General features: G+C 41.0%; 1 protein-coding gene across 2 annotated transcripts in view; it reads left to right on the top strand.

The window, feature by feature from the left end:
- GPCPD1 (glycerophosphocholine phosphodiesterase 1) overlaps window positions 1–20,978 on the top strand; it is a 49,292-nt gene extending 28,314 nt beyond the window's left edge. Inside the window, exons 13-20 of one of the 2 annotated variants that reach the window (XM_080614605.1) lie at window positions 6,562–6,639; window positions 7,729–7,768; window positions 8,592–8,653; window positions 10,097–10,162; window positions 11,136–11,272; window positions 11,934–12,069; window positions 12,377–12,537; window positions 19,425–20,978. In XM_080614605.1, coding sequence (XP_080470731.1) covers window positions 6,562–6,639; window positions 7,729–7,768; window positions 8,592–8,653; window positions 10,097–10,162; window positions 11,136–11,272; window positions 11,934–12,069; window positions 12,377–12,537; window positions 19,425–19,629 — 885 coding nt within the window. In that variant the 3' untranslated portion in view covers window positions 19,630–20,978. The remainder of the gene's footprint in view (window positions 1–6,561; window positions 6,640–7,728; window positions 7,769–8,591; window positions 8,654–10,096; window positions 10,163–11,135; window positions 11,273–11,933; window positions 12,070–12,376; window positions 12,538–19,424) is intronic. The other variant, XM_080614606.1, reaches the window with a different exon arrangement.
- The last annotated feature ends 816 nt before the right edge of the window (window positions 20,979–21,794 follow it).

Below are 21,794 nucleotides of genomic sequence, written 5' to 3'. Positions count from 1 at the left end.
TAAGAAGTTTGATTTTGAATAGTTGTGGAAATGGAACTCTAACTAAGTGTCGTGGTTTAAGCCCAAGCTGTAAATCAGAACCACGCAGTCTACTGCCCCCCCCACCTTTCTTCCCTCCGCTTCTGGAGGGACAGGGAGGAGAATCAAAAGAATGCAGCTCCCACGGGTTGAGATAAGAACAGTTTAATAACTAAGGTATAACACAAATCACCACTGCCGCCACCAACAATAACAACGACAAGAGAAATAACAAGGGAAGAGAATACGATACCGCCCGCCGGAAAAGACAGCCCGACCGACCAGGGGACGTGCCCTTCCGGGTAGCTCCCAGTTCCATCCCCTGGCATGACGTGCTGTGGTATGGAACACCTCCTTGGCCAGTCTGGGTCAGGTGTCCTGTCCCCGCTTCCTCCCGGCCCCTCCTCCTCCCTGGCAGAGCATGAGACTCACAAAATCCTTGGTCAGTCTAAACATCGGTGTTATCAGTTTTTGTTCCCAAGCCAAAAATCAAAAACACAGCGCTGCAACAGCTACTAAGAAGGAGAAAAAAAAAAACAAAACTGACTGCCACTGCTGAACCCAGGACAGTATCCACCCCTTGTTCCATACCATTCACGTCATGCTCAGATCCCACATTTTCCATATACCCTCACTCTCATCTCGGTGCACTGTTATCTTAGTGCACGAACCAATTCCTATAAAGCTACTGAGTCCATTCGGTTCATGATGTTGGGCTCCATCTCTTGGAACAGTCTTTCAGGGCAGAAGAAGCTGTGTGCAGTGTTGGATCGTTGCCTGCTGATGCTGATCATTCCTTTACTGTAGAACTCGTCCGGTTCTATCAAAGTTCATTCTCTGTTGGGATGATGGTCGGAGGGAAGTCAGGGCTAGTCGTTGGTGCCCTGCAGACTTCTAGTTGATGGACTATAGCAGGCAACAGCGTACAATTGAGTTCATTGTCTGTTTTCCCCTAAAATCAAATCCCCTTGAGGTACGCATCGGACTTCCCCATCTTCCCGCATTACCCACCAAGTATATCCAGGTCCCTGAGCAAAAGCAATCCCACGAGTGGGTTTGCCTTTACCTGAAGCAGGAATAACCCAGACTGTCTTCCCCAGCAAATTCTTCATGTGCACCACAGGAACTTTGTCCCCCTCTACAATATGTAAAAGTTCTGACTGGGCTGGGCCAGCCCTGTTGGCAGATCCTCTGGTGTTGACCAACCAGGTGGCCTTTGGTAAGTGTGTATCCCAATGCTTGAAAGTTCCCCCACCCATTGCTCTCAGTGTAGTTTTTAACAGCCCATTGTACCGTTCGATTTTCCCAGAGGCTGGTGCATGGTAGGGGATGTGATATACCCACTCAATGCCATGCTCTTTGGCCCAAGTGTCTATAAGGTTATTCTGGAAATGAGTCCCATTGTCTGATTCAATTCTTTCTGGGGTGCCATGTCGCCACAAAATCTGGTTCTCAAGGCCCAGGATAGTGTTCCGGGCAGTGGCATGGGGCACAGCGTATGTTTCCAGCCATCCGGTGGTTGCTTCCACCATGGTAAGCACATGGCGCTTGCCTTGGCGGGTTGGTGGGAGTGTGATATAATCAATTTGCCAGGCCTCCCCATATTTATACTTCAGCCATCGTCCTCCATACCAAAGAGGCTTTAACCGTTTGGCTTGTTTAATTGCAGCACATGTTTCACACTCGTGAATAACCTGGGCAATAGTGTCCATTGTTAAGTCCACCCCTCGATCACGGGCCCATCTGTATGTTGCATCTCTGCCCTGATGACCTGAAGTGTCATGGGCCCACCGGGCCAAAAATAATTCACCTTTATGTTGCCAATCTAAGTCCATCTGAGCCACTTCAATCTTAGCAGCTTTGTCCACTTGTTGGTTGTTCTGGTGTTCCTCAGTGGCCCGACTCTTGGGTACATGGGCGTCTACATGGCGTACCTTCACCACCAGGTTCTGCACCCGGGCAGCGATATCTTGCCACAGTGCAGCAGCCCAGATGGGTTTACCTCTGCGTTGCCAGTTGCTCTGCTTCCATTGCTGCAACCACCCCCACAGGGCATTTGCCACCATCCATGAGTCAGTATAGAGATAAAGTACTGGCCACTTTTCTCATTCAGCAATGTCCAGGGCCAGCTGGATGGCTTTCACCTCGGCAAACTGACTCGATTCACCCTCTCCTTCAGCAGTTTCTGCAACTTGTCGTTGAGGATTCCATACAGCTGCCTTCCATCTCCGATGTTTTCCCACAATACGGCAGGACCCATCAGTAAACAAGGCATACTGCTTTTCACTTTCTGATAGTTTATTATATGGTGGGGCCTCTTCAGCACGCATCACCTCCTCCTCTGGTGACATTCCAAAATCTTTGCCCTCTGGCCAGTCCATGATGACTTCTAGAATGCCTGGACGACTGGGATTTCCTATTCGAGCTCGTTGTGTAATTAGTGCAGCCCATTTACTCCATGTCGCATCGGTTGCATGATGTGTAGAGGAGACCCTGCCTTTGAACATCCAGCCCAGAACGGGCAACCTGGGTGCCAGGAGGAGCTGTGCTTCAGTGCCAATCACCTCCGAAGCAGCTCGAACCCCTTCATAGGCTGCCAGTATCTCTTTCTCAGTTGGGGTATAGCTGGCCTCAGATCCTTTGTATCCCCGACTCCAAAAGCCGAGGGGTTGACCTCGAGTCTCCCCTGGAGCTTTCTGCCAGAGGCTCCAGGTAGGACCATTCTCCCCGGCTGCGGTGTACAGTACATTTTTTACATCTGGCCCATTCCGGACTGGTCCAAGGGCTACTGCATGAACTATCTCACGTTTAATTTGCTCAAAGGCTTGTTGTTGCTCAGGGCCCCATTTAAAATCATTCTTCTTCCGGGTTACATGATAGAGAGGGCTTACAATCGAACTGTAATTCGGGATGTGCATTCTCCAGAACCCCACAGCACCCAAGAAAGCTTGTGTTTCTTTCTTATTAGTTGGTGGAGACATTGCTATTATTTTGTTGATCACATCTGTAGGGATCTGGCGACGTCCATCTTGCCATTTTATTCCCAAAAATTGAATCTCCTGTGCAGGTCCCTTGACCTTACTCCGTTTTATGGCAAAACCAGCTTTCAGCAGGAGTTGGATTATTTTCCTCCCTTTCTCAAAGACTTCTTCCGCTGTATCACCCCACACAATAATGTCATCAATGTACTGCAGGTGTTCTGGAGCTTGCCCCTGTTCCAGTGCATTCTGGATCAGTCCATGGCAGATGGTAGGGCTGTGTTTCCACCCCTGGGGCAGTCGGTTCCAAGTGTACTGGACGCCCCTCCAAGTAAAAGCAAACTGTGGCCTGCATTCTGCTGCCAAAGGAATTGAGAAGAATGCATTGGCAATATCAATCGTGGCATACCACTTGGCTGCCTTTGACTCCAGTTCATACTGAAGTTCTAGCATGTCCGGTACGGCAGCACTCAATGGTGGTGTGACTTCATTCAGGCCACGATAGTCTACTGTTAGTCTCCACTCTCCATTAGACTTTCGCACTGGCCATATGGGGCTATTAAAGGGTGAGCGGGTCCTGCTGATCACTCCCTGACTCTCCAGACTACGGATCAGTTTATGGATGGGAATCAGGGAGTCTCGGTTGGTGCGATACTGCCGCCAGTGCACTGTTGTGGTTGCGATTGGCACTTGTTGTTCTTCGACCTTCAGCAACCCCACAACAGAGGGATCCTCTGAGAGACCAGGCAAGGTGGACAGCTGCTCATTTTCCTCAGTCTCCAAAGCAGCAATACCAAAAGCCCATCGGTACCCTTTTGGGTCTTTGAAGTACCCTCTCCTGAGGTAATCTATGCCGAGGATGCATGGAGCCTCTGGACCAGTCACAATGGGGTGCTTTTGCCATTTCCTTCCAGTCAGGCTGATCTCAGCCTCCAGTACAGTCAACTCTTGGGATCCTCCTGTCACTCCAGAGATATAGATGGGTTCCACCCCTTGACAGCTTGACGGCATCAGGGTACACTTATACTTCTGCGGGACTGATGTGCCAGGCCATCTGACCCACACAGTCCAGTAAATCCGATTGTCCCCTACCTCCACCTGGCTGGAGGCAGGGTCCCTCTAACAGTCATCACAACGTTGGACACCTAAGTCGTGTTGAAAGGGATTATTCTTCATTATCACAGGAGCTGGAGTAAAATCAGCTCTTCCGCTCCATCTGGGAACCTGCTCACCAGAGACTGAAGCCGCAGCTCTCATGGGATGATTAGTCTTGACCCTTGTTCCTATTTTCAATTCATGCACCCGTTCCTCCAAAGCTGAAGTAGGTTTTCCATCCCACTTCGTCATGTCTTCTCCATGATCCCGCAGGTAAAACCATAGGGTGGCCCGTGGTGTTTGCCTTCTATATCTTCTGTCTTGAACAATAGGACGTCTTTTGTTAACAGCTGAGACGTATGTTGGTACACGTGAGGAGCTGGATAAATCAGATAGATCGTCCCTCAATTGTTTGACATCCTGGGACAGTTTTTCCACAGCTGAGATGATGGAAGGGGTGAGATTGTCTTCGAACTCTCGGAGTTTGTGAATCATTTCATCCACTGTTGGTGTTACTATGTCACCCCAGGTTACTGTTGCCAATGAATGGGCATATGATGACGGTGCATTCCGTGTAAGTTTTCGCCACATGGGTCGTGTACATTCGACTTCATCTGGGTCTATGGGTATATCTCCGTTATTCGGTTTGGTGTGATAGATCATCTCTACGATGGCTGATTCCCTCAGAGACTGGATGCCTTTGTCTAAAGTAGTCCACTTGGCCGAGCGACTCGTAACATCGTCCTTGTATGGAAACCTTTCTTTCACAGCTGCCAAGAGCCGCCTCCAAAGACTGAGGGACTTTTTCTCTCTTGCAATTGCTTTGTCAATTCCCCCTTCTCTAGCAAGTGATCCCAGCTGCTTGGCTTCCGTACCTCCTAGTTCGTGACCATCGGCCCCATTGTCCCAGCATCGTAGCAACCAGGTGATGATGTGCTCCCCTGGTTGACGGGTAAAATCTTTTCGCATATTCCGTAGCTCGGTTGAGGTCCGAGGTCGAGAAGTCACCTCTTCTTCTTCTTCATCATGGGATGATGACTCCTGATCAGGTGGTGGCCTGGGTGGTGAATACATTGTTTCTTCATCTTGCTTCACCCTTCTTGCCTCTTTTTTGCTTTTTCTCTTGCATATGGGGGCAATCGATATTGGTACGAATTGGTCCTCTGGTTTAGCTGCAGTCATTATCACTGTGCTTTGAGTAGCAACAGTACTTGTCGCTGGGGGTGGTGTAGCTGCTGTGGTTGGGGCTGGGGTAGCTTCGCTATCTGTTGCAGTTGAAGTTTGAGTAGTGGCTGTACTTGTCGCTGGGAGTGGTGTAGCTGCTGTGGTTGGAGCTGGGGTAGCTTCGCTGTTTGTTGCAGTTGAAGTTTGAGTAGCGGCTGTACTTGTCGCTGGGGTAGCTGCACTGTCTGTTGCAGTCGAAGTTTGAGTAGTGGCTGTACTTGTCGCTAGGGGTGGTGTAGCTGCTGTGCTCGGAGCTGGAGTAGCTGCGCTGTCTGTTGCTTCGCCCTCAGATCCAGGGACATTTCTTTCCTTTTGAAGGTGCTGGATAGTGTTGAACAAGGCCCGGTAAGCATAGGCCAAGCCCCAGCACGTTGACATGATTTGTCCCTCTCTGGTATGACCAGGATGACAGCACACCTCATTTAAGTGTTTTACTAATTCTTCTGGATTTTGCACTTGTTCGGTGGTGAAGTTCCAAAACACTGGAAAAACTCCAAAACTTCCAAAACTCCTCCCTGGCAGAGCATGAGACTCACAAAATCCTTGGTCAGTCTAAACATCGGTGTTATCAGTTTTTGTTCCCAAGCCAAAAATCAAAAACACAGCGCTGCAACAGCTACTAAGAAGGAGAAAAAAAAAAAACAACTGACTGCCACTGCTGAACCCAGGACACTAAGGGAAATGCATGTTAAGCATATATTGAATCAGTGTTGTCTTGATGAGTAGAAATTTCCTTATAATGAAGAGGAGAAGTGAAAAATGGATTGACAGAATTTCTTTTAAATCAGATCTTTTATTTTGGTGGTGGGGTGTGTGTCTCAATTTTACCAGGACACTTGACTTACTAGTTTTTTGAGACTGGATAGACAATAATAAACTGAGCTGCCTTAAAGTATTTTCAGTGTATTTCTTTACTTGGAGACTTTTTTCCTGAATATATTAAGCAATCAAGTTTTTACAGAATATATGTGCTAACCTTTTCTGAAGAAAGAACAGTGAAGCATCTGACTTGCATGAAAGACCAAATTTTGGTGTGTTTTTTGTTTGGTTTTGTTTTGGTTTTTTTCTTCCAAACTGACACATTTTTCTCTCCTGAAATCTGGTCATCTTACTCATTAGAATATAACTTGTATCTTTATAAATAAAAGAGAAAAAATCAGTTGCCTTTAATGCTACCATATTAAGAGCATGTAGGCTTTTCTGTAGTTTTCGGCAATGCTTAATTATGTATTATTTCTTATCAAAGAAACTGGATACGGAGCCTTTGGAACTGTTTGAGATTGCAGTCAAAGAACTCACATTTGATCAGCTGCAGTTATTGAAGGTATTGTTACTTTGGCTAGTATGATATGCTATGTGTAGAATTTCAAATTGTGTATGAAGCTACACTAGCAGTAACTAGGTAGTTTGGGGGAGTACAAGTTTTAAAAATTGTACAAGTAGAAATAGCAGCTAATTCCATGAATATTACTATTGCATCTCATTATTTCGTTACTTCTATCTTCTAGAAAAATGGTCTGCAACTTGTGTAGATCCATACCATTATGCTAAAACTGGTATTTTATAAAAAGTAAGAAAGGCTGAAGGTGGTGGTAGGGTTCATTGAAAGCCAGTGCTTTGGAGTCTTTGTTGAAGAAAAAGGTACCTGTTGCAAAGTGGTAATTTTCAAATGTTCCTCTGTTAACAAGGGAGATCTAAATTATACTGAATTACTCTCTTGAGGTGCATGTGGAGGTGTAGATGGTTCTGTGATTCAGTGGTATGGATTGACTGGACTGGCTAGATCTAATTGATTGGTTTTATTTAATTGGGTGTCACTGTATCTTCTGAACAGAAGTGCCCTGCCTACATAAAAGAGGTGTCGAGATGAGACTGGGCTGCTGAAGACCCAGCTGAGAGATCTGTCCTCAGTTAAAGAAACACATGGCTGTTCTAGTTAAAATTACTTGGTCTCCTCCTTTTTGAGGAGAGAGAATTTGAATGGAGCAAGGGAGTCTTCTCTGTGCCTGGCCTGATCGCAGTATGTGACTACATTATAAAACCACTGTCAGCCCTCTGTCTGCACTTGTTTGGAAACAGTCTGACATCTAACAGAGAAGGGTTTAATATTTGGACTTCTTCACATCATGTTATATTATGAGTGTTTCTATTCTTGAACATGTTTTCTGCATTTTCAGTAAGAAAACTTACAGGTAGTTTTTGAGCTTTCCTTGGAATCATCATGTTCTAAAGTCTGAAAGAAATATATTGTGTATTAGGATTTCCTTTATTCTTTTACAAATTATTAAAACTGTGCCTATAATGGACCTTTAAACTTAAAACCAGTTTATAAAGAAAATTAGTTACATTTTACATGTAGTAAGATCTCTGTGGATAGAGTATTTGTTAATTTTAGCCTTATTGTGTTCTTTAGCTGGCTCATGTGACTGCCCTGAAAGTAAAAGACCACAATGGTATGTACATTGGTTTGCAAGTCTTGAGGTTTATTTGTTATCATGTAATGATATTTATATATACTGTGGTTGCAGTCACTTGTTCTAGTCACATTTGGCTTCTTCCTGAACATTTCTAAATGCTTTTGTAGTTGCTTGAATTTTGTGCATGCAGTAGAGTTCTTCACTGGAAAGTAAATACCTGGACAGAACTTACTCCCTTGAGTAAGAGGGGACAGGAGGGTAGAAGACAAATGCATAGATAAATATATCTTTATGAATATTCTTAACAAAATTACCACTAATGTCCAGTCTTATGCTTCTCTAACCTTACCTTTTTGGCAGCTCTTCAGAAGTGCTAGCAAGTACTTTGGTAGCTGCTGTGGGGTGTCTTATTGGTGCTGCGAATTTTTGGCCTTAATTCACCCTTTCTATAGTGACAGCAAACTGGCAAAGTGTCTTGCATGTCCTGCCCATCTGGGAAAAGATAAAATAAACATAAGCCTTAACAGGCAAGGCTGCTTCCACTGGATCTGATCCAATGACTGAAACAGTAAGGGACAGGAGAAACTGTTTCTGATAAATACTCTGGCAAGGCTTTTAAAGGGGAGTCAAAAATTTTCCCTACTTGCAAAACAGGAATTGCCTACGCTGTTGTTGGAGTATGTTGGTGTTAGAGGGAGGAAGTCTTAGGTAATCAAAAGGCAATCAACAGGTTTAGGTAATCAAAGACCTGATTCCATTGTTTACTCTTAAAGGCCTTATGACTGTCAGCTAGTCTTCTCTTGCTGGGATTAGCAGTACTGCTATTTGTTCTGATGCAATATTTTGTATTTCTTTCCAGCATCTTTTAAAGAAGAAGAAAACTCTGCTTTTGAAATGCAGCCATTTCCTTCTCTGCAGAGAGTAAGCAGTGAATATAGACCAATAAAGATGACAACTCTTGAACAGGAAAACAGCATCTTTTGGTTTTGCACTGGATAACATTTTTGGTTTTAGGCCTTCGATATCAATGCTGGTCCTGAGAACACAGGCTTTATTGTTGGCCGTTGTATCCTTTTCAGTGCTTAAAAGTAATAGTCTGTATATATTTAAAGCTTCTTAATTCATAAACTCAAGCTCCATTGCTTCAGATACGCTCAGTTTTACAGCTGTTTGACATCTGGGCTTTACGTTTTAATGCATCAACAACAGATTTCTAATTTTGGGGAACCCCTCCTGCTGCCCCCCGCCACCCCCCCAAACCAAACAAGGCAACAAACACCCAAGCCCCAAACCAAACAAAATAAGACCACCACCATCAAAACTCCCAGCAACAGCAAAAACCAAACATGGTCTCATCTAGCAGAGCCAAACACAAGAGGAATGTTAATTAATTTCTAGTATGTTCCTGCTTATGACTACTTGCCAACTCTGGGCTTTGTGCTGGATTATTTTTCACAGAAACATCTGCGATTGTTGACCAAAAAAGTTTCATACTGTTTAAAGTGATTTTTTTTTCTTTTCCTAGAGCTACATTTTTTTTCACTATTGCTGTTTTTCCTAATGTCCAAACTGCCCATTAACATGCCTTTTTGGGACTTGTTTTGTACAATAATACTGCTTTTTATTTGGATTATGGAGATTATTAATATCCAATTATTTATAGGTTTGTGCCAGAGCATATAGGCATCAGGTACAGGTCATATGCCTCACTTTTTTTTTTACTGTCTAATCAGATTAACTACAGAAAATCAAGAACTTTGTGTAACAGACTAAACTGTTGAGGTTCAATTCCTCTACCTGTTTTGAGTCCCTAAATTTCATTTTCTTCCTGTGAGAAATGGCGTGTTATTTTCCTCTCTGCCTGTTATCTTTATAGGGTTAAGGAATCATCTACCCAACTTTTCCTTAATTTCATTAGCTGTTAGCTTCACCTTTTGATTTGAAGTCACCTTACAAATAGTCCTTTACAAGAATTTCACATACTCTTTTTCTGATCATCATAATGGCAAGCTCATGGTTTTCATACTTCGGACTATGTGTTACTTATGATACTTTTTGCCTTCAAAAAACCTTCCTGCTGAAGTAAAAAAACATTTCTTCTTTAGGAGTACAAATGGGGAATTTCTCACACATGTTAAGGTGTCTTTGTACCTTGTCAGATTTTTGTCCTTAAGGTTTCATCTGTTTTTATGTATTTCCTAACTTAAAGCTGAAGTAGAAAAAGGTGTATTTTGTGTTAAGTGTTTTTTATTCTACTTATAGACCCCCTTGGTGTTAAAAGCTAATGTATTATTCCAGTAATTGCCCTCATAGAGTAGTTTCCTCCTTTGCTGTGAGGTCTCTTTAGAATGAATTTTTTTTCAGGTCCTGGATTCTGTTTCTGAAGATGTTGGGTTCAACATAGAAATAAAATGGATCTGCCAGCAAAGGGTAAGTAAAATGTACATGTGACTGACTTTGATACTTTGCCATTTTCATGGCTACAGCTCGTAATTTAACCTGGCAATTAATGAGCTACAAAGGCATAATTTTGGGGTTTTTAATGTGACTCTCTTTATTGTAACCCACTGTCTTTAAAACTGTGAGTATAGTAGCATCACTTTAGCAAATGAACAAACTTACGCTTAAAACCAGTAGGAAGTATTTATAGGATTGAGGTCATAGTGCAGCTCAGACTGCTTGTAGCTGAAGACCCTTTATTAGTCAGTGGATCACAACAAATCAGGCATGCTGTACATGGGAAAAGTGACAAGTCTGAATTTGACTCTCCTGGGCTGGTGCAGGAGCAGCTACAACATGCTGCAGTAATACAAGCAACTCTTCCCTTCTAGTTAGCACTACTGTGGACTCTGCTGGATTGCTTAGTGCTTCAACTAGAAGGAAACAATTGTCAAGGCTAGGACTGGAAGTCTGGAGTGGTCGAAAGAAACTAGTAGTAGTAGATGGAAGGCTGTATGCTTGGAGACATGCTAATGCTCTCAGAGATAGCAGAAAGACTGGTACCTGCTATTCTCAAAGACAAAGGGGACCTAGTTTATTTCTACAAATTTGCTGTTGCGTTTTTATATTTGGAAATAGCAATACAAAATATCTGTAATAGTTTTTAGTGATCTTTCATGGAATTCCGTTGTGTGTTCAAAATTAGAAAAGGCTTCCTAGAAACTCTCTCCTTGGATGGGATGACTGAATTTTTTAGTGGAAGTTGCAGCTGAATTCAAACAGCAATACCTCACAGACCGACAGTTCTATGGAGCTGTACCTAGCGCTCAGTAGGCTGAAGGAGTGACTTCTGTATTCAGACTGGCAAACTGAATTCTCATTTTGCTCAGGTTGAATGAGATACCATTGCTGATTAATTTTAGTAAGCATTAATCTAAATGGCTGAAATTTCTCCTTTTTCTAGGATGGACAGTGGGATGGCAACTTGTCAACTTACTTCGATATGAACCTTTTTCTAGATATTATCCTAAAAACTGTTTTGATGAATGCTGGAAGAAGAAGAATTGTGTTTTCTTCTTTTCATGCAGATATTTGTACTATGTAAGTTAACAAGAGATGAATCATGTATTTTGCTTTCTTCTTTTTAACGGTAAAATTTACTTTGGACATAAGACTACCCAAGAAGAAACAAACAACACATAATCTTAATGGACCTAACGTTTGGGCCTAACAGTTGGGAATTGAAGCAAGACCACTTTGCCATCTGAGCTGCGCCAAAAATAAGATAGGAGAACAAAGTCCAAGTAGCTAGTTTTTTTTCTAGTGCCTTCCTGAATGCTTCAGTCTTTCTTGACACAACAGAAAAGGTCACAAAGGACAGAAAATGAAAGGACTTTGGATTACCTATGTTTGAGTTGAATTTTTTTTGATCAGTTAGTTTTAAGCAGTTTGCTTTTGTGTTGTGGGATGTCGCATTGAGGGTATTGGGGCGCAGAGAAAGCATAGGAGTTAAACTAGAGTAGGAACAGTTGGGATACATCGAAACTAACCATCTGCTGTAGTACTTTGTAACCAGAAGTGATTTAGCACTGTTACTGAAAGGCTTTATGGAGATGACATTTGATGAGAGACTGCGCTGATGAAATACCGCTCTAGGGTAAATGGGCAGGACAAAACCAAATCGAAGGCCATAATTCTCCTCAAGATTGAACTTCCCTGCTTTTTAATGCATTTGCTACTTACAAACTTTTTTTCCTAACAGGGTTCGGCACAAGCAAAACAAGTATCCTGTGTTATTTCTCACGCAAGGAGAATCTAAACTTTATCCAGAACTTATGGATCTTAGATCTCGTACAACTTCTATTGCCATTACCTTTGCACAGTTTGAAAACTTGCTGGTAAGCTGACCAGTTCTGGTATTACTCTGCAGTAAAAGGAAACAAAATTACTACTACTTGTAAAGTTATTTGGTTTGACACTAATGCTTAAAACTACAACTAACCTCATAAAAATGGTAACATGTGGTGACTGCCAAAATAATGTCCTTCATTTCAAGTATCTGTTTAAAAGTGTTCAAAAAATAGTGTTATCAATAAGCTCTTTATTATGAGTGAAATTGTAAGGAGGTGCAGGTGTCAAAAGCTCAAAAACCTGATGTGGGAGTGTTTCAGAAACATGTTTTTTAATCAAAGTCTTGTTTTTCAGGGAATTAATGTGCACTCTGAAGATCTGCTGAGGAATCCATCATTTGTTAAAAGGGCCAAATCTAAGGGCCTAGTTATTTTTTCATGGGGTGACGACGCAAATGACCCAGACAACAGGAAGAAGTTGAGAGAATATGGTGTTCATGGGCTGATATATGACAGGTACTTAATTGTGCTTTAAAAATAGTAACTAATACAGCTGAGAGATTATTGCATCCTGGTTCTGGTGAAATTTCACATTGCTTTTTGGTTGACAGGGTGCAGAATATCTTCCTTTCATACATAAGTACAAGAAGCCCATAAGGCCAGGTCAAGAACAAGGCTAACACTAACTCCTGCTCTTTCAACTGTATATATATGAGGGAAAATAACTGGTTTTTGTGAGCTTAAATGTAATTTGATTCTTTAAAGATCTAGTGCATAGCATGGACTTTTAAATTGCTGTTAACATTTCTGATGGTGACTTTTAAAATTTTTATGTGACATGGTGAGGACAGTGTTATTGAACTGTTTGGCTGAAGTCTTCAGCTTTCTACATTTAGTTATGGAAATAGTTAACACAACTTGAATGACTTGAACTTTTGCCAACATTCTGATGTGTTTCAAAGCTGTGAATTCAACTGTTTTTCTTCCTATTAAAATTAGCTTGGAGTTATACCCAGGCAAATTGTCAAATTTAGTCACTTCAGAAAGTAGTTCCACACAAAATTCAGGTGGACATCAGAATACCATGGTAAAACTTAGAATGAAAGTGTTACCTTAGTTCCTTACAAAGCAGACTAAATTTTAGCTTTTCTATTATAAAAGGTGTGAAATTAATTTTTACAAGCTGATGATTAATTTGGGCAGCTGTATTAAATTTCAAATGGAAATTTGAAATTGAATTTCAGATTTCACAAACAGTATGTGACTGGGGAAGCATTAAATGTAACTGAAGTGTCCAGTTATAGAAGACTTTAAACCCTTTTGCTTTAGCAAGGACATTGTTGCATATTGTTTTACTTTGGGGGGGAAAAAATAGGTGGGGGGGAAGAGAGAAGATCAAGTAATTGTTAAGGGCTCTGTTTTATGAAGCGAAAACTAAGAGTCAGGGGTATCTAGAGGCAAGGAACGAAATAGTTTGCTCTTAGAGTTCTAAGTTCCAAGTATAAAAAATAGTTAACTCCCTTCAATCTGTTCTTGATTATTGAGAGTCCTTCCAGAGTGGTAGGTTCCTCTGGTTTGCCAAAGGTCTCCCTGCTTGTACTGTATACAGTGTCTTTCTATTCATTGGTGGAAAAAGAGAATTACAAGATTTTTACCTGAGGGTCAGCTTCAGACTGAAGTAATTGAAACATAATTCCTCTTTCCTGCTACAGCAGTGCTACATGTTGTGCCTCTCTTATAACTCAAGATTGAGGCCCTTCTAGTAGATGAAAAGTATCTCTGGACTAGTATGCAGATGAACAAAATGTACTCTGACTCTTTAGTGTACAGTCATAGGGTTGTTAGGAAATCTGATCCTGTAGTATGCATAACTTGAAGTGATAAATTATTAGTCTACAGACAGGTGGGGTGTTTTACTCAAATACTAATGCATAAATTGTTCCTATGAAATGCTCATCTGATGTCTACTAATCCAGCCTTCTGAAGTTCTTAATACTCCTGAGTAATAGATACGCACTACTAGGGTAAAGTAGTAAAGTGGATGACAGCCTTATTTCTGACTTCACCTTGCTTTTACTACTTTAGATACTTAATTGCTTAAATAATGTTGCATTTATGTCAAGGCAGCAAGTCTGCTACATGTCATGCTTCATGTTCCCTTTGTGCTGTCCGGTGTGTTATAAGTTGCTGTATGATAGCAGAACACCTTTTACCTTTTGATGACTATCCAATTCGTTGAAATTGCTCATAGGCTGAATTCCTTTGTGGATTTAACCGGCGAGTATGTGTGTGTGAAATTAACCTTCCTGCACTATTTAGACCATCTAGATTATTCATAGTATTCGTGTCTCCTCTTACCACTCTTATCTCTTCCATCTTGTTGACACCTTTCACTTTTTTGAGAAGGACCCCAAAATCAATAGTAATTCCAAAGCTGTTGAAAAAATGTACTTCAGTGGTGCATTTTTTCTTTCTTTTCCAAGTTACAAACTGCAGTTGAGTAACAAACAATTATCTCAGTGCAATTGTTGGAGATTCTAAACTCTAATTTCTAAGTGGTATTGACTTTTTTCCTGTATGTCAAACCAAATATTGGAGTGTTCCTTCATAATTCTCAGTTATTTTCCAGAATTTACTATTTGTCTGAATAGAATAAATTTAATCCTAATATCAGTTCCTTAGAAGGAACAAGACACTTTCTGAAAATTGCATCAGATATCCCAAGCTGGACATTTCAAAATGTGGTTGGTACCTCCAAGTCAAGTCCTGTATGGCATGTTTAAGTGTAAAACCTGGCAGCAGGTGTTTCCGTTCAGAGTTGGAGCTGCTGGGTAAAGAGGCGGTCCTTCAAATCATTTGAGAGTATGTAGGTAGGAGTTTAAATTGATATTAAATAGGTATGGTGTGAGCATCCACATTCTGTGCTGTTTGAAGTTTAGAAGTAGGTAAATTTGAAACTAATCTGGAGCAGAACTCAAGGAGGAGATGTATGTACTTGTTCCTAGGTCCAGAAATAAGTAGGGACTGCAGTAATCTGTTTATTAGTGTAAAGCCATTTTTTGGAATCATAGAATCAGCTAGATTGGAAAAGTCAAGATCACCAAGTTCAGTACTTACCCCATCACTGCCAAGTCCACCACTAAACCATGTCATTAAGGGCCTCATCTGCGCAGTTTGTGAACACTTCCAGGGACAGTGATTCCACCACTGCCCTGGGCAGCCTGTTCCGATGCCTCCTCGCCCTCTCTATGAAGAAATTATTCCTAATATCCAATCTAAACCTCCCTTGGTGCAGCTTGAGGCTGTTTTCTCTTGTCCTATCATTTGCTACTTGGGAGAAGAGACTGACCCCCACCTCACTACAACCTCCTTTCAGGCAGTTGTAGAGAGCAATAAGGTCTCCCCTGAGCCTTCTCCAGACTAAACACCCCCCTTGGCTGTTTCTGATCACATTTGTGCTCCAGGCCCTTCACCAGCTCCATTGCCCTTCTCTGGACCTGCTCAAGCACCTCAATGTCTTTGCTTTAGTAAGGGGCCCAGAACTGAACACAGGATTTGAGGTGTGGCCTCACCAATGCCCAGTACAGGAGGACAATCACTGCCCTGGCCCTGCTGCCACACTATTGCTGATACAGGCCAGGATGCCATTGGCTTTCTTGGCTGCCTGGGCACAAGCTGGCTCGTGTTCAGCAGCCATCAGTCAGCACCCCCAGGTCCATTGCTGCTGAGCAGCTTTCCAGCCACTCTTCCCCAAGCCTGTAGCACTGGATGGGGTTGTTGCGGCCCAAATGCAGGACCCAGCACTTTGCCTTGTTGAACCTCATACCATTATGCTATGGTTGCTCCTACAAATTCCACAATATTTCCAGGGCTGAAACAAGATATGTTTCTTTCCATGACTGCTGCAGGATTTTTGTTCTCTGGACCTAAGAGCAAGTCCATATATTAAAAATTGCTGTGGCTGGTGTTTTGTGGTGGTGTTTTACTAGACCTTAACACTTAAGATACTTGAAGTAATTTGTCTGAATAAGGTAGGAAGTGAATACAGGAATGTTAGTGAATTTTAGGTTGCTTGGATATGGCCCTGAGTTACTGTTACTGCATGTGGTGATTGCCTCAAAGATTACAAACTGTCTGGGTAGAGATGGTTACTATAAGCTATTTTTTTTTCTGAACTTTAATCATCCATGTAGAATTGGGCAAAACATTGTAGCCACTTGTGAAGATGGCAGAAAAACTGTGTCCTGAATACCAAAAGTTGCTGATATCAAGTGTCGGGCAATAAGAAAATGCAGGTAGGGGGTCTGCCTTTGTTTTGCATGGAGAAAAAGCTGCAAGACTAAATCTGCGAAGCTTACAGATGCCAACGCTACTTAAAGAATGATCTCTCATGGGCAGGGGAAAGAGTTTGTTTTGGTTTTGCTTTTGTTTCCCCATCCAGTCCTTTCTCCACTTGGGCTGTGCATCATTGAACATACCCAAAGTCATTAAACCAAATGGATGCTCTAGTGCAGTTGCTGGAACAATATCCTGCTTTTTTCTTATGTTCAGCTAGCAGTCATCTCAGCATCTAAAGTAGCCAATCTGCTTGTGAAAAGGGCAACCTACAGAAAAGGTGCCACCTCTGCCTCCAGGCTTTCATGTGGGCCCTAATCTAGAAAAGTACTTTAAATGCATGACTGGATATCTTCTGTGCAGACAAATCTCATGCTTAAAATGCTGTATTAATTCAATGCTTAGACTTTATTTAGAGAAGAAACTTTATTGTAGTGAAACTCTTCAGATTGGCAAAAAGTATTAATTTTAAAGCAGGATATGTGGGGTGTTTTATCTAGTATCTTTCTCCTGGATAAGCTTTGTAAACAATCCAGGAAATATCTCTATGTCTGAATATAGTTAAGTCAGTAAGAACAAGGCAGCCTTATGTTTTTACAGCAGTTGGCTATCTGTTAAATACCAGTGTGGAGAGGGGGTGGGTGCCAACTCCCACTTGCATTATCTTTTTTTTTTGTTTGTTTAAGTTTACTTTAAATTATCTGAGTTCTGTTTGTTGAATAATAGACACAGCTGCATGAAAATATTGAATCAGTAATCCTCAAACATTTATGCTGAAAGCTTCTCCATAAGAATCTGCACTGTGTTTGTCTCCTCTATAAACACTACAGTTCCATACAATTCCATATGGCTGCATGTTGCATTTGCAGACAAAAGCCCTGTGCTCTATTGATAATAGTAACTTTCCAAAACTAACACAAATTTAGCTGGAAATAAAGGCAAAAGCATTCAAAAGACATCTCAGAACTAGAAACTGTCTAAATCTGTGCTGGTTTATTTGCCTGAAACTGAATGTTACTTTAAATATTGGTATGGATATATGTAGGATGTCAACTAGTATTACTTGATTTGTAATCTACTCAGTGATCTAATTAAGATGCAATGCAGTGGCAGTCTAAATCTTTCCTATTTTGTGAATTGCAAGGTAAACTCAAGTTTACCTTGAGATGTAAAGAAAAAGGAAAACTTTCAGTCGAGCTTCAGAAAATTTTTAGCATGAAACCAGTATTTCAGTGCTGCTGACGCTGCTTTTGGACTAAGCAATACTAAAGAAAACCAGCTGTGACTGGGACTTGCTGGAAGTATGTGTTTTCAGAGGTGACAAAAACACCTGATGGGAGCTAAGTACGTCAGTTCCATGCTCAGTGCATGACCCTAGTAAAGAACTAATAAAATACCTGCCAGAAACTGCTTACAAACATGGTTAGCCATGTTTTAGGAGCAAGGGGCTTAGAAACATGCATTTGCTCCTCTAGTGTCTGACTGATGGGGAAGACGTAAGATTTGGAGTTCCTAAGGTGTGCTACTGTATAAAAAAAAACTATCTTCTAATTTCAGTGCTTTGTCTTAAATGCACAAAGAAATTTGTAATAGGTAAGCTAACTCAGCTGAAGAAAGCACAGGTTGTACCTGCATCCTTGAAGAAAGGAAGGTTGGGGTTTTATTTTGCAGGTAACTTCTATTAGGTGATTTTTGGGTCACATCTTAGGCCCGTACTGGGTTATAGGTGCTGTGCAAGTAATTTGTAAAATGTGCCATAAAACTGGACAGCATTTGTCCTCACTTCTAGGAGTTTCTTTACATAAACTGTCTTTGATTTTACTGTATGGAATGTGATCCATGCCTTCTGTTTCCTCATTTGAATCCATTTACCATATCACTCTTTGAGCTGCATCATTATTTTTGATGTCTTGGATTTGCCACCATTTCACTAGTCTTGCTGGGGAGAAGAGGCACCTTAGCGCTATATCATATAGCTCTCCATTGTTTTGGTTGTGACATTTTGTTCCTTTTGGACTTACTTGAAATTATGATATGAAAGAAGAAACGATGATGCAATAAACCCAAACTGCTTCCTTGAAGGAATCATAAGTGGAAGTATGAATATTCCTAACAGACTAAGGCTCTAAAAGACTCTTTTTCCAGAAGTTTTCATTTGGAGGAGATAAACCTGGAGTTCTACAATACCTGAACCTGTGCACAGTAGCTAAACGTGAGGGTAACTGGATGTCATGATTTAGATTTTGCATATAAATAACATGATGATGTTAGAAATCAATATCAGGAGATCAGGATGTCACAACAAGTGTTGTACCCAGGTTAGATTACAGTAACATGAATGCTTTTGCTTTATAATGAACTGCACCAAAATAGTATTTGAGTTACGCACAGCGGCTGCACTGTCAAACTCAGAATGTGTTTTGGGTTTGGACTGTCTGGTATGATGACAGTTCAAATCCTGCAGCTTTTTTTACATGTGTGAAAATAAGAAAGTGAAAAGAGGGTACAGTATTGAAAGTAGTTAAATTTGCATTAAGTATGAATAAAGACCAGATATTTTGTTTTCTTTTTCACTCTTCATCTCATATTGTAATGGTAATTTTAAAAAATGGTTCTGAACTGTGTGTGTGAAAATACTTATTGAAACAGCAAGTACAAATTGTGTTCTGTATTATGTACAAGCAGTGTATCACAGCATGTTCAAATAATCTCAGGGCTCTGAAATTTCTTTGATGCTTTTAAGTTTGAAGCCTGGAACACTGCTCGTATTACTTCCCTGCTCTGTGCCACCTGTAAAATCACGTTTTTCAGGAGAGTGAGGTAGATGCCAGTGGGTTGCTCTTGAGTATATCCAATAAAATATTAACCGTTGTGCAAAAGGAATGCCATTTTATATTGCAACGTGAGTGCAACTTAAGGTATTAACCTCAGACATACTGTTTTTACAGACTTGCTGACACCTGATTTTACTCTATTGGGGAAAAAAACCCAGTTGCTTCATCTAGTCTGCATCTCTGTGAGCTGTTGTGTTATACTGATCAGTGGTTCTTCTTTTCTCATTTATTCAGGATATATGACTCGAATCCTGAACAACCAAACATATTCCAGGTGGAGCAGCTGGAACGTCTCAAGAAAGAATTACCAGAGTTGAAAAGCTGTGTGTGTCCCACAGTTAGCCACTTTAAATCCATATCTCCATGTAAATGTCATCATAGTTGCTTGGAAGAGAACTCTGTAGATAACTTAAAGAGTGTTCAAATGCAAAAGGACTGATTCTAGGTAGAATGCTGATGTGTGTCTATTTAACTTTCACTATTGGAACAATGCTGTCTATGCCTTCAGGTTTGTTTGGTTTATTTTTAAGTCCCCAAATAGCAATAACTATGTTTGCCCTTCCTGACAGTACTTACTAAAATTTCAACCAATGTTACAATATTCAGCCAGTTATAGTCATCGGTTGAATTTACAGATAGTTTTAACTTTTGCTATAATCAAGTCTCATATCTTGAAAAAGAAATAGTAACACTAAGTGTGTTTTTTAAAAATAAAGAAGTCTGAGGAGTGAAAGTTTAGAAACAAAATTGTAGGAAAATTTACAATGATCTGATACTGAGTATGCTGAAAAAATGTTTTGACTTTGATTTTATTTCAGTGTGACAGCTTGTCAGCCTCTACCTGACAACAGGAAATTAAGACAGTGATTGTAACATACATATAATTAGATCTGGCCTGAATAAATTGGTACCTCATGTATATGAATTTGCACTGACAGATCCACCTGCACAAAGCTTTGTGCCACTGGAAAATATCTATATATTTTTAAGTAAACTGCAATGCGTATTAACTCATTTTTCTCCCACTTCATTTAGGACATTCAGGCTGCTGCTGTTGTTTTTCCAGTTGCCAATTCAGTGGTACAGTGTCTGTATATAGCAGTCAAGGGTGAACCACAAGTACGATTTTCCTTTCATTAATCTCACACAGGCCTGCTAAACTTCAGAAGTGTTGCTAATAATTTTAACAGAGTAAGAGAAACACCTTCAGTGGTTGAGAATCTTATTTTGCACAATAACCTTAATAAACAGAGTATAAACAATGCACAAACTCTGCAAATTGCATGCTTTAGTTATTAAGCATGAAATTTAGGTGTTTGCTGAGGTCCTTGCATCTCTACGGTGCTAGTTATGTGTGAAGGGTGCAAGGACCAGCTCAACTACTTCTCTGCCTGAAACCACAAGCCTATCATTTACAAACATTTGAAGAAAAGGCTTTACCCCACACATGGTTTGTCTTATTTACATCATGCAAGCTGCTGGCTTTTGTATTTTGTGAGATTATTTTTGGTTTGGTTTTGTTTGGTTTTTTTTTTTTTTTTTCCTCAGAGCAAAAATCACAAGTGTACTGAATTCAGATAATCTGTATTCTGTTGGCTGGTATCTATCCTCTGTAATTTATTACTAAGTCATAGTTTAGAGTTCTTAGTAGGTAGGCATGCTTGCCCTTGTTCCTCCTGAAGTTGCAGGTCATGCCAACACAACAGCTGTAACTTTCTACTGAAGTGTTAATGTATAATAAGAATGAAAAATATTTATTTTTTTTCTCTTGTAAATTGACAATGAAAACCATAGTATGTACTATATTCTTTATATACAGGCATTGCTACATAGAACCAACTGTACAAAGAGTAAAGCCATTGCAAATAAGTGCTTGAGCCTGCACTGCTGAGCAGTTCGAAACAGCTTGTTTCAACTTGCCTTGTGCATTTTAGTATTTGAAGTTCTTTTGTCCTGCACAAACAGCACAGTAATGATTAGGATCCTGGAACCTGTCTTTTATTTCAAAAAAAAAAAAAAAAAAAATAAACAATACACACAAAACTTGGCAGTGTGTGAGCTGTGGTTTTTGGGAGGGAGGGAGTGGGACTGAACCAGATTCCTGGCATCAGGAACCTGTGGCTGTTTTACAGCAAATCCAGATTCTCACTGATGTGATTAATTCTTATTATTTCTTTCCCCTCATTTGTATACCCCTCGGGGGGTTCTCTTGACAGTTCTTGAGGGCTTTGCCAGCGTATGTGCTGCCACTACCAGAGTTACTGTTCATGAATGCTGGGCAGTGCATACACTGAGATGTTGGACCTGACAGCTGTTTTGTGTGAAAGCAGCTTAAGAGCTGTGTTGTCCAAAGCACTCTCTCAGACTCGTCACAGTGTGATGCTGAGAAGGGCTTAGGCACACTTAAAAACTCATTTCCAAACCTTCAGTTGCTCAGAAAATAGCATCTGCCTGTTCTGTTTGCAGGGGGTGGGGGTAGAAATAAATACACCCACTGTGGTGATGATTTTGAGCCGTGTTACAACTTTTATGCATTCTTGCCCACTGCCTTCTTTATGGGGAGGTTGTTTCAGCAACTCGGTCCAAACCTGACTGGATTTTGAC

Source organism: Psittacula echo (genome assembly GCF_963264785.1).
Source record: "Psittacula echo genome assembly, chromosome: 4".
In the NCBI taxonomy this organism is placed as follows: Eukaryota; Metazoa; Chordata; class Aves; order Psittaciformes; family Psittacidae; genus Psittacula; species Psittacula echo.
Note: the sequence above shows the minus strand (reverse complement) of the source record. Positions and strands in the feature narration are given on the sequence as shown.